Source organism: Mobula birostris, chromosome 25 (genome assembly GCF_030028105.1).
Source record: "Mobula birostris isolate sMobBir1 chromosome 25, sMobBir1.hap1, whole genome shotgun sequence".
Classification (NCBI taxonomy): domain Eukaryota; kingdom Metazoa; phylum Chordata; class Chondrichthyes; order Myliobatiformes; family Myliobatidae; genus Mobula; species Mobula birostris.
The window spans coordinates 58,042,829-58,056,163 of record NC_092394.1 but is presented as its reverse complement, the minus strand read 5'-3'; the positions used below and the strand labels follow the sequence as shown (position 1 = coordinate 58,056,163).

General features: G+C 54.2%; 1 protein-coding gene across 2 annotated transcripts in view; it reads left to right on the top strand.

Annotated features, from left to right (window-relative positions):
- Window positions 1-1,119: 1,119 nt before the first annotated feature.
- Window positions 1,120-13,335, top strand: part of LOC140187493 (uncharacterized) — a 52,466-nt gene continuing 40,250 nt past the window's right edge. For both annotated transcript variants that reach the window (XM_072242835.1, XM_072242833.1), the window contains exon 1: window positions 1,120-1,236. In XM_072242835.1, the coding sequence (XP_072098936.1) occupies window positions 1,201-1,236 (36 nt within the window). In that variant the 5' untranslated portion in view covers window positions 1,120-1,200. The remainder of the gene's footprint in view (window positions 1,237-13,335) is intronic.

Below are 13,335 nucleotides of genomic sequence, written 5' to 3'. Positions count from 1 at the left end.
AGTCATTGTGAGCAGAGTGTACAGCAGTGGGCTCAGCACACAGTCATTGTGAGCAGAGTGTGCAGCAGCGGGCTCAGCACACAGTCATTGTGAGCAGAGTGTACAGCAGTGGGCTCAGCACACAGTCGTTGTGAGCAGAGTGTGCAGCAGCAGGCTGAGCACACAGCCCTGGGGGGTGGGGACTGTGTTGAGGGTGATGAGGAGGGAGGAGTGATCGTGCATCCTGACGATCTGAGGTCTGTTGGTCAGGAAGTCCAACACGCAGTCACTCAGTGGCATATTTAGACTGAGGAGTAGGAGTTTGCTCACCAAGGTCTGTGGAACAATAATGTTGAATGCCGAACTGAAATCCAGAAACAGGATTTTGACAGAAGTTGTCAGTATTATTTATTTTTTATTTCCACAATTTGTCTTCTTTTGCACATTGGTGGTTTTTCACTCTCAATTTATGTGTAGATTTTCATAAATTCTATTGTATTGTTTTATTTTCCTGCAAACGTCTACAAGGAAATTTATCTCATGGTAATATTATAATTTATACATACTTTGATAATAAAGTTACTTTATTATTTTATTTCAGCTGAATGTCGATCTCAGCCCTTTCTGATTGGCTTAACCAATCCGGACTTGTGCTGGTGCAGGTTACCAGCTGATCAGGATGAGTGGAAGCTGGATTTCATTCTTTGATTGTAAACAAGAAACACTGTAAGGGAAAGAGAGGATATTTCTGTTGAACGATCTTTTTCCCAGCTTATCTCACATGTTGTATCTGAGTAATTTGCTTTCAGTGTATTGGTCAGGAGGTTGGCGGGGTGGGGGTGGGGAGGGGTGACGAATGGGACACGTGGGGCTGGAGTAAAGTGATCCCCTGGAACTGGCTCAGAAAGAGGCAGCTGGCGCTGGCTGAAGGGAGTTGTTTAAGGAGCACCTCAATAGAGAACTGATTTGGGGAACAACATGGAGGGGAAGGGATTCAAGGGGTAGTGGTAGCTTTGGAAGAGATTGTGAAATCACAAGGAGTTGAGATAGAAGGACTGAGGTGGAAAGACTCAATGGGGAATCATGTGATGGGTTACAGTCTCTGATCATCTGTCTTCTCTCCTGCAGGACCTGGGCTTGGAAGGCACATCTTTGAACGATGTCCTTTATAAACACACAGCCTTCCTGAATCTGGTGGATCCCATTTCTCATGACCTACTGATGAACCTGGCCCGAGATATCCAGTGCCCCAAGAAGGTGAGAGAGATGTGGGGGTGACAGTACTCCTGGAAATTCACACTCAGAAAATTGGCACATGTACGGAGATCATTTCATCACATTGGTGCAATGAGATGGAACAAGAAGAAAATGCAGAATCAACTGTTACAGTTACAAAGTGCAGTGCAATTAGACAACAATGAGCAATGTAGATTGTGAAGTCCACGGGCCATCTAATTGCATGAGGCCACTGTCCAATAGTCAGGTAACAGTGGGGTAGAAGCCTGGTGCTACAGACTTTCAGGCTTTTGCCAGATGAGAGAGGAGAAGAGAGAACGTCTGGGGCAGCTGGGGTCTTTGATTAGACTGACTGCTTCACTGAGACAGAGGGAAGAGTAGATAGAGTTCATGAGATGTCCCAGGCTGTGTCCACTTGTTGTGGGAGAGGAGAACGTGCCAGATGGAATGAGGCTCAGAATCACTGGTGACGGTGGGGTGACGCCGGACTGTGCCTGGGTCGGGGTCTCTGGTGACAGTGGGGTGACGCCGGACTGTGCCTGGCTCAGGGTCACTGGTGACGGTGGGGTGACGCCGGACTGTGCCTGGGTCAGGGTCACTGGTGACGGTGGGGTGACGCCGGACTGTGCCTGGGTTGGGGTCACTGGTGACGGTGGGGTGACGCCGAACTGTGCCTGGGTCGGGGTGACGCTGGACTGTGCCTTGGTCGGGGTCTCTGGTGACAGTGGGGTGACACCGGACTGTGCCTGGGTCAGGGTCACTGGTGACGGTCGGGTGACACCGGATTGTGCCTGGGTCAGGGTCACTGGTGACGGTGGGGTGACGCTGCACTGTGCCTGGGTCGGGGTGACGCTGGACTGTGCCTGGGTCGGGGTCTCTGGTGACGGTCGGGTGACACCGGATTGTGCCTGGGTCGGGGTCACTGGTGACGGTGAGGTGACACCGGACTGTGCCTGGGTCGGGGTGACGCTGGACTGTGCCTGGGTCGGGGTCTCTGGTGACGGTGGGGTGACACCGGACTGTGCCTGGGTAAGGGTCACTGGTGACGGTCGGGTGACACTGGACTGTGCCTGAGTCGGGGTCGCTGGTGACGGTGGGGTGGCGCCGGACTGTGCCTGGGTCAGGGTCAGTGGCGACAGTGGGGTGACGCCGGACTGTGCCTGGGTCGGGGTCGCTGGCGACGGTGGGGTGACGCCGGACTGTGCCTGGGTCAGGGTCAGTGGCGACAGTGGGGTGACGCCGGACTGTGCCTGAGTCGGGGTCACTGGCGACGGTGGGGTGACGCCGGACTGTGCCTGGGTCGGGGTCACTGGCGACGGTGGGGTGACACCGGACTGCGCCTGGGTCGGGGTGACACCGGACTGTGCCTGGGTCAGGGTCACTGGCGACGGCGGGGTGACGCCGGACTGTGCCTGGGTCGGGGTCGCTGGCGACGGCGGGGTGACGCCGGACTGTGCCTGGGTCGGGGTCGCTGGCGACGGCGGGGTGACGCCGGACTGTGCATGGGTCGGGGTCGCTGGCGACGGCGGGGTGACGCCGGACTGTGCCTGGGTCGGGGTCGCTGGCGACGGCGGGGTGACGCCGGACTGTGCCTGGGTCGGGGTCGCTGGCGACGGCGGGGTGACGCCGGACTGTGCCTGGGTCGGGGTCGCTGGCGACGGCGGGGTGACGCCGGACTGTGCCTGGGTCGGGGTTACTGGCGACGGTGGGGTGACACCGGACTGCGCCTGGGTCGGGGTGACACTGGACTGTGCCTGGGTCAGGGTCACTGGTGACGGTGGGGTGACGCCGGACTGTGCCTGGGTCGGGGTCGCTGGCGACGGTGGGGTGACGCCGGACTGTGCCTGGGTCGGGGTCACTGGCGACGGTGGGGTGACACCGGACTGTGCCTGGGTCGGGGTGACACCGGACTGTGCCTGGGTCAGGGTCACTGGTGACGGTGGGGTGACGCCGGACTGTGCCTGGGTCGGGGTCGCTGGCGACGGTGGGGTGACGCCGGACTGTGCCTGGGTCGGGGTCGCTGGCGACGGAGGGGTGACACCGGACTGTGCCTGGGTTGGGGTGACGCCGGACTGTGCCTGGGTCGGGGTCGCTGGCGACGGAGGGGTGACACCGGACTGTGCCTGGGTTGGGGTGATGCCGGACTGTGCCTGGGTCGGGGTCTCTGGTGACGGTGGGGTGACACTGGACTGTGCCTGGGTCGGGGTCTCTGGTGACGGTGGGGTGACACTGGACTGTGCCTGGGTCGGGGTCTCTGGTGACGGTGGGGTGACACTGGACTGTGCCTGGGTCGGGGTCTCTGGTGACGGTGGGGTGACACTGGACTGTGCCTGGGTCGGGGTCTCTGGTGACGGTGGGGTGACACTGGATTGTGCCTGGGTCAGGGTCACTGGCGACGGTGGGGTGACACCGGACTGTGCCTGGGTCAGGGTCATTGGGAACGGTGGGGTGACGCCGGACTGTGCCTGGGTCAGGGTCACTGGTGACGGTGGGGTGATGCCGGACTGTGCCTGGGTCAGGGTGACGCCGGACTGCGCCTGGGTCGGGGTCACTGGCGACGGTGGGGTGATGCCGGACTGTGCCTGGGTCGGGGTCGCTGTTGACGGTGGGGTGACGCCGGACTATGCCTGGGTCAGGGTCACTGGCGACGGCGGGGTGACACCGGACTGTGCCTGGGTCGGGGTCATTGGGAACGGTGGGGTGACACCGGACTGTGCCTGGGTCGGGGTCTCTGGTGACGGTGGGGTGACACTGGACTGTGCCTGGGTCGGGGTCTCTGGCGACGGCGGGGTGACACCGGACTGTGCCTTTTTTTTTTACAAAATTCTTTATTACAAATGTCGGTGCTATACAATATTTACAAACCTAGTGACTAACACATTTACTACACTACAAACAGACAATGCATGTTAAACCAATATATTGCCATCCTCATCAATGATGGCATTTACACCCCGCAGAGCCCAACGGTCCCGGAACATCTCGACGGTCGCCGTGGACTGTGCGTATTACTTTTCAATATTCACCCGGGCTCGAACATACCCCCTAAACATAGCCAGGCAGTCCGCCCGGGGAGACCCTCCTGCCACCCTTTTCCAGGAGCCACGGATGGCAATTTTCGCCAGCCCCAGGAGCAAGTTGACAAGGACATCCTCATCCCTCTGTGCCCCCCTCCTTACTGGATGACCATATATGAATAGGGTGGGACTGAAATGCAACCTGAAGGCGAGAAGCAGCCCACGCAAATACGCGAAAAGGGGCTGCAGCCTCACACACTCCACGTACATATGGTACACGGTCTCCTCCAGCCCGCAGAAGTGACACGCGGCTGGGAGATCCATGTACAAACTAAAGAACTTATTGCAGGGCACTGCTTTATGCAGCACCCTCCAGCCGAGATCCCCAAGGTGCATGGGAAGGACTCCTTTGTAAAGGGACTTCCAATGGGGACCCCCCTCACCTCCAGGTGGAAAGACCGACCGCCATGGCGTGTTGGGACGGTGGACAAATGCTAGGAAGTGGAGGGTGTGGAGCAGCAGCCCATAAAGGTACCTCCTGCCTGCATCCCTGAATGGGATTGTGGGTGTTGATGAAAGACGGCTCAAGTTGTGTGGATTCGTCTCTCGGGTAAGGCTGCGGGGCCTGGGCCCGACGAGCAGCTCAGCCCGAGTCGTTCCACACACCTGAGCCACACTGACATCCGTTGAGACAGGGCAAGGGTCAGCCAGGACCCTGCCCTCTGCCAGAGGAGGGGATTCCCGGCCTGAGGCAACCATGTTCCAGACTCTCAGTAGGTCCTGATAGAAGCCGGGCAGCCTCTGCAAAGCAGCACGGCTAACGCCCGCCGGTGGTAGCTGCATATCTTCGGCAAGACAGCAGCCCCTCCGGAGGAAGAAAGTCGCCAACACATGCCACCTGGGAGGGTGCTCGGCGTACAGGAATCTCTGCAGAGTCCTGAGGCGGAGAGCCGCCAGTCGTGTGCGTACACACACCAGCGACTGTCCGCCCTCTCCTTCTGGGAGACTCAGAACCGCTTCAGAGACCCAGTGCTTCCTGTTTCCCCAGAAGTCCACTAGCTTCCTCTGCATTCTCGTGACAAAAGGGGCAGGGGGGGGCCAAGGTGACCATCCGGTACCACAACATGGAGGCCACCAGCTGGTTTATGACCACCACCCTGCCTCGATAGGAAAGCACCCTGAGTAGGCCTGACCAGCGCCCTAGCCGGGCCATGACCTTTGTCTCCAGCTCCTGCCAGTTCGCCAGCCAGGTCTCCCCAGAAGGACTCAGGTAGACTCCCAGATAGAGAAGACGTCTGGTGCTCCACTCAAAAGCTCTCATCTCCTCGGCAGGGAGTCCACCTGCCACTGGCCTACTAAGAGTCCGGAACATTTCGCCCAGTTGATCCTGGCGGAGGATGCCGCCGAGAAAACATCTTGGCACTCGCGCATCCTCCGCAGGTCACAGGGGTCTGTCATCATGAGGAGTACGTCATCGGCGTAGGCCGAGAGGACGACCCCCATGTCCGGTTCGCGCAAAACCAGACCTGTCAGCCTTCGCCGAAGAAGGCCGAGGAATGGCTCGACACAGATCGCATACAGTTGACCGGACATGGGGCACCCTTGACGCACTCCTCTTCGGAAGTGGATAGGTCCTGTCAATGATCCGTTAATCTTAACTAGGCACTCTGCGGCAGAGTACAGGAGCCAAACTCGGGCCACAAAGTGTGGTCCGAGCCCAAAAGCCTGCAGGGTGCCCACCAGGAAACTGTGGTCCACCCGGTCAAAAGCCTTCTCCTGGTCAAGAGAAAGAAACGCTGCCGGGGTCCCAGTCTCCTGGAGTAGGTGGATCAGGTCCCGTACTAGGTGGACATTGTCCTGGATGGAGCAGCCCGGGACTGTGTAAGATTGGTCAGGATGGACCACCTGTCCAATTACCAAACCCAGGCGGTTGGCCATTGCCCGGGCGAAGATCTTGTAGTCCGCGCACAAGAGGGAGACCGGCCGTCAGTTCTTTAGCAGGCGGAGATCTCCCTTCTTGGGCAGTAGGACCACAACAGCTCTTCGCCATGAGAGGGGCATTTCTCCGGTGGCTAGGCTCTCCCCTAGGACAAGGCTGTAATCATCCCCCAGAACATCCCAAAAAGCCTGATAAAACTCAACACTCAGTCCATCCAAACCAGGGGACTTGCCCCTCCGGAGTTGCCGAAGAGCAGTGGACAGCTCATCCCAAGTCAGGGGGGCATCCAGACGCACTGCGTCCTCTGGGCTGACCTTAGGCAAATCCTTCCAGACCTCATCACACGCCTCCGCATTTGACGGATCAGGCGAGAATAAGGACCGATAGAATGAACGGACCTCGTTGTTAATTCCATCAGGGTCCGTGATGGAGGAGCCATCGGCAGCCAGCAGCTCCACTAGCTGCTTTTGAACTCCCCGCCACCTTTCCAACGAGTAGAAGAAGGGTGAGCCACGGTCCAAATCCTGCAGCATTTGGATCCGTGACCTCACGTACGCACCTCGGGACTGCTGGAGCTGCAGGTTCCTTAGTGCGTCCTTCTTCTCCTGGTATTCCTGCCACAGCTGCTGGTCTCCAGCGGTCGGACCGAGGCGGGACTCCAGGTCAAGCAACGCTCTCTCAAGCCGCTCAACCTCAGAGCTCCGCCTCTTTGTCGACCCCCTAGTGTACTCCCGACATAAAAACCGGATGTGGGCTTTGCCCACATCCCACCATAGCCGTAGGGAGCAGAACTCTCTCCGCCTCTCCTTCCAGGAGACCCAGAACGCTCAGAACGAATCCCGGAATCGGCTGTCCTCCAGCAGCCGGTTGTTAAAATGCCAATACCCGGATCCCACCCGAGGGTGTAGTGGAATAAATTCCATCCACACAAGGTGATGATCCGAGCACGACACTGGCCGCATGGAGGATGCCGACACGCGGGAGACGTAGGCCCGAGAGATGTAAAAGCCGTCTATCCTGGAACCTCCTTCTCTAGACCTTCTCGAGAAGGCGCTAGAGTTGGGGTGAAGTTTCCGCCAGCTGTCCACCAAGTCAAAGGAGCCGACTAGCTCCTTTAACTTTTTTGCCGATGCTGGGTCGCGTTGGAGGCCCGGACGGTCCTCCGCCTCGAGGGTACAATTGAAATCTCCCCCGAGGATGACGCAATCCCCAGGATCGATGGAGCTCAGCAGGGTGGACAGCTGGCAGAATAGGCGCGTCTGCATCACACCACGCCTGGGAGCATACACATTGATAAAATGCAATGGTACGCCATCCAGGTGCACAACCAGGTGGAGCAGACGGCCGGGCACAACGTCCTGGACTCTTTCAATTACTGGCTGGAAGGTCGGGGCCAACAGGATCGCCACCCCGCTAGAAATGGAGCTGAGGTGGCTCATGTAGACCCCGCCCCGCCACTCCAGGAGCCAAGCAGACTCGTCCCCAGGGATGGTATGGGTTTCCTGCAGGAAACTCACCGTATACCGCCCATCCCTGAGGACTGAGAGATTGTTATGCCTGCGAAGAGTACCTCTGCTGCCGTTTACATTGAGACTAGCTATGGTAAGCTTCATGGCGGGAGCACACTAGGTCTCAGCAGCCGTGCCCATTTCGGTGAGAGCGGAGGCGCCCTCCGCCACACCGTCCGGAAAGAAAGCAAGGGTGACACCGGACCGTGCCTGGGTCAGGGTCACTGGTGACGGTGGGGTGACGCCGGACTGTGCCTGGGTCAGGGTCACTGGTGACGGTGGGGTGACACCGGACTGTGCCTGGGTCGGGGTGACGCCGGACTCTGCCTTGGTCAGGGTCACTGGTGACGGTGAGGTGACGCCGGACTGTGCCTGGGTCAGGGTCACTGGTGACGGTGGGATGACACCGGACTGTGCCTGAGTCAGGGTCACTGGTGATGATGAGGTGACTGCTGGTCTGAGCTGGTTGACAGTGGGGTTCTCCATAGAACAGTATGTCACCCGAACAGGCTGTTCATCCCACAAAGTTGTGCAGAACCAGCTAAAAAGTAAATCAAAAACCCCAAAAACCTATCCCTCCTACCAATGACTATCCCCTCCATCTTTCTCATATTCATGTGCCCAACTAAATGTCTCTTAAACGCCTCTAATACCTTTGCCTTTACCGCTATACCAGGCAGTGCATTCCAGGCAACCACTGCTGTCTGAGTGAAAAGCTCACATCTCCTTTGAACTACACCCTCTCACCTTCAATGCATGCCCTCTGGTATTAGATATTTCAACCTGGGAAAAAGATGCTCCCTGTCTACTCCATCTATTCCTCTCATAAATCTGTGTCACATCTCCCCTGAGTCTCCACTGCCCCAGAGAAAACAACCTATGTTTATCCATCCTCTCATGATAGCACATTTCCTGTAAACCAGGCAGCATCCTGGTGAACCTTCTCTTCACCCTCTCCAAAACCCCAACGTCCTTTCTATAGTGAAGCAATTAGAAATGTATGCAATACTCCAGATCGGGCCTAATCAGTGTTTTATAAAGTTGTGATATAACCTCTGACTTTTGAACTCAAAGCCTTGACTAAAAGCAAGCATTCCATAAGCTTTACCCAGCCTATCGACCTGTGTAGCTACTTTCCAGGACCCCTAGGATCTCTCTGCTCAGCAACATTAAGGGTCTTGCCCTTAACAGTGTACTGTCTCTTTGCAAAACCTCACATTTATTTGGATTGCACTCCATCTGCCACTCCTCTGCCCATATCTGCAACTGATCTATATTCCACTGTACTGTTTGCCAGTCTTCTTTCTCACACCATCCGTAACTCCACCAATCTTGGTATCATCCACAAACTTACTACAGTGGAAAGCAGCCAGTGAGTGAGTGGAGCTTTGAGGCTTTGACTCGAGAGATTCTGGCAGTTTTGGCAGTTGGTCTGTGCAATCAAGTCAATCAAGATTTGAATAGATCAGCAGAAAACCATTGATTAGACAATTAGGATTTGAAGAGCTCGGACTCAGCAGAAAGCAGCTGATTGGGCAATCCAGGTCAGGTGACCAAGCATTTTGAAAAGCTCAAACAGATAAATAGAGGGATAGCTCACATGAGTGGGCAAGTGAAGGAGTGGAGCTTTGAGGCTTTGACAAGAAGAGGCGGAGGACAAGCTTGCTCACAGTTAGTTTTTACAATGTCTCCTGAGACGGTGATGTGCCTCTCATGTGAGATGTGGCAGTCTTGGGGGAACTCCCCTCTCCCGCAGAGTCACATCTGCCAGAAGTGCATACGGCTGGGTGATCTGGAATATTGTGTAAGGAATCTGGAGCAGCGGCTGGATGACCTTCGACTCATAAGGGAGAATGAGGCAGTCATAGATGAGAGCTACAGGGAGGTAGTCACACCTAGGCTGTCGGAAGCAGGTCGCTGGGTGACAGTCAGAGGGAGGAAAGTAAAGGTGAATAGACAGGTAGTGCAGAGCACCCCTGTAGCCATTCCCCTGAATAATAAGTTAACCGTCCTGGATACTGTTGGGGGGGATGACCGACCAGGTGTGAGCCATGGTGGCAGGGCCTCTGGCACTGAGTCTGACCCTGTGGTGCAGAAGGGTGGGACGGAGAAGAGGAGAGCTGTCACCGTTGGAGACTCTATAGTCAGGGGAGCAGACAGGAGATTTTGTGGACGTGAGAAGGACACCCACATGGTTTGTTGCCTCCCGGGTGCCAGGGTCCAGGATGTCTCTGACCGGGTGCACGACATCCTGGTACGAGAGGGAAAGCAACCAGAAGCCGTGATACATGTTGGTACCAATGACATAGGCAGGAAGAGGGATGAGGTCCTGAAGTGTGAGTTTCGGGAATTAGGCAGAAGGCTGAAGAACAGGATCTCAAGGGTGGCGTTCTCAGGATTGCTGCCAGTGCTACGTGATAGTGATGGTAAGAATTGGAGGAGATGGCAGTTGAATGTGTGGCTGAGGAGTTGGTGCAGGGAGCAGGGTTTTAGATTTTTGGATCATTGGGATCTCTTCTGGGGAAGGTGGGACCTGTACAGATTGGATGGGTTGCACCGGAACCCGAGGGGGAGCAATATCCCTGCAAGTAGGTTTGCTGGCATGGTTTGGGAGGGTTTAAACTAATTTGCAAGGGGGATGGGACTCCGAGCGATAGAGCAGTGAAAGAAGTGCATGGAGGAAAGCCAGATCTAACATAGAGAGGCTTTGAGGAAAGAGAAGCAGAATAAACGGTGTAAAGACAGTAAGGTAGAAGGGCTGAAATGTGTGTACCTCAATGCAAGAAATATCAGGAACAAAGGTGATGAACTGAGAGCTTGGATACATACATGGAATTGTGATTTAGTGGCCATGACAGAGACTTGGCTAGCACCAGGGCAGGAATGGATTCTCAATATTCCTGGATTTCAGTGCTTTAAAAGGGATAGAGAGGAGGGGTGGCATTACTGCTCAGGGATACTATTACAGCTACAGAAAGTGTGGGTAATGTAGCAGGATCCTCTTTTGAGTCAGTATGGGTGGAAGTCAGGAACAGGAAGGGAGCAGTTACTCTACTGGGGGTATTCTATAGGATCCCTGGTAGCAGCAGAGATACAGAGCAGCAGATTGGGAGGCAGATTTTGGAAAGGTGCAAGAATAACAGGGTTGTTATCATGGGTGACTTTAACTTCCCTAATATTGATTGGCACCTGATTAGTTCCAAGGGTTCAGACAGGGCAGAGTTTGTTAAGTGTGTCCAGGACGGATTCCTGTCACAGTATGTGGACAGGCCGACCGGGGGAATGCCATACTAGATCTAGTACTAGGTAATGAACTGGGTCAGGTCACAGATCTCTCTGTGAGTGAGCATCTCGGGGACAGTGACCACCGCTCCCTGGCCTTTAGCATTATCATGGAAAAGGATAGAATCAGAGAGGACAGGAAAATTTTTAATTGGGGAAAGGCAAATTGAGGCTATAAGGCTAGAACTTGTGGGTCTGAATTGGGATGATGTTTTTGCAGGGAAATGTACTATGGACGTGTGGTCAATGTTTAGAGATCTCTTGCGGGATGTTAGGGATAAATTTGTCCCGGTGAGGAAGATAAGGAATGGTAGGGTGAAGGAACCATGGGTGACAAGTGAGGTGGAAAATCTAGTCAGGTGGAAGAAGGCAGCATACATGAGGTTTAGGAAGCAAGGATCAGATGGGTCTATTGAGGGATATAGGGAAGCAAGAAAGGAGCTTAAGAAGGGGCTGAGAAGAGCAAGAAGGGGGCATGAGAAGGCCTTGGCGAGTAGGGTAAAGGAAAACCCCAAGGCATTCTTCAATTATGTGAAGAAAAAAAGGATGACAGGAGTGAAGATAGGACCGATTAGAGATAAAGGTGGGAAGATGTGCCTGGAGGCTGTGGAAGTGAGCGAGGTCCTCAATGAATATTTCTCTTCGGTATTCACCAATGAGAGGGAACTTGATGATGGTGAGGACAATATGAGTGAGGTTGATGTTCTGGAGCATTTTGATATTAAAGGAGAGGAGGTGTTGGAGTTGTTAAAATACATTAGGACAGATAAGTCCCCAGGGCCTGACAGAATATTCCCCTGGCTGCTCCACGAGGCGAGAAAAGAGATTGCTGAGCCTCTGGCTAGGATTTTTATGTCCTCGTTGTCTACAGGAATGGTACATGAGGATTGGAGGGAGACGAATGTTGTCCCCTTGTTCAAAAAAGGTAGTAGGGATAGTCTGAGTAATTAGTGAGCCTTACGTCTGTGGTGGGAAAGCTGTTGGAAAAGATTCTTAGAGATAGGATCTATAGGTATTTAGAGAATCATGGTCTGATCAGGGACAGTCAGCATGGCTTTGTGAAGGGCAGATCGTGATCGTGTCTAACAAGCCTGATAGAGTTCTTTGAGGAGGTGACCAGGCATATAGATGAGGGTAGTGCAGTGGATGTGATCTATATGGATTTTAGTAAGGCATTTGACAAGGTTCCACATGGTAGGCTTATTCAGAAAGTCAGAAGGCATGGGATCCAGGGAAGTTTGGCCAGGTGGAATCAGAATTGGCTTGCCTGCAGAAGGCAGAGGGTGGTGGTGGAGGGAGTACATTCAGGTTAGAGGATTGTGACTAGTGGTGTCCCACAAGGATCTGTTCTGGGACCTCTACTTTTTGTGATTTTTATTAACGACCTGGATGTTGGGGTAGAAGGGTGGGTTGGCAAGTTTGCAGATGACACAAAGGTTGGTGGTGTTGTAGGTAGTGTAGAGGATTGTCAAAGATTGCAGAGAGACATTGATAGGATGCAGGAGTGGGCTGAGAAGTGGCAGATGGAGTTCAACCCGGAGAAGTGTGAGGTGGTACACTTTGGAAGGACAAACTCCAAGGCAGAATACAAAGTAAATGGCAGGATACTTGGTAGTGAGGAGGAGCAGAGAGATCTGGGGGTACATGTACACAGATCCCTGAAAGTTGCCTCACAGGTGAATAGGGTAGTTAAGAAAACTTATGGAGTGTTAGCTTTCATAAGTCGAGGGATAGAGCTTAAGAGTCGCGAGGTAATGATGCAGCTCTATAAAACTCTGGTTAGGCCACACTTGGAGTACTGTGTCCAGTTCTGGTCACCTCACTATAGGAAGGATGTGGAGGCATTGGAAAGGGTACAGAGGAGATTCACCAGGATGCTGCCTGGTTCAGAGATTATGCGTTATGATCAGAGATTAAGGGAGCTAGGGCTTTTCTCTTTGGAGAGAAGGAAGATGAGAGGAGACATGATAGAGGTGTACAAGATATTAAGAGGAATAGATAGAGTGGACAACCAGTGCCTCTTCCCCAGGGCACCACTGCTCAATACAAGAGGACATGGCCTTAAGGTAAGGGGTGGGAAGTTCAAGGGGGATATTAGAGGAAGGTTTTTTACTCAGAGTGGTTGGTGCATGGAATGCACTGCCTGAGTCAGTGGTGGAGGCAGATACACTAGTGAAGTTTAAGAGACTACTAGACAGGTATATGGAGGAATCTAAGGTGGGGGCTTATATGGGAGGCAGGATTTTAGGGTCGGGCCAACATTGTGGGCCGAGGGTCCTGTACTGTGCTGAACTATTCTATGTCTATGTCTATGTCTTACTAACCCACCCGTCTACATTTTCATCTGGGTCATTTATATACATCATAAACAGCA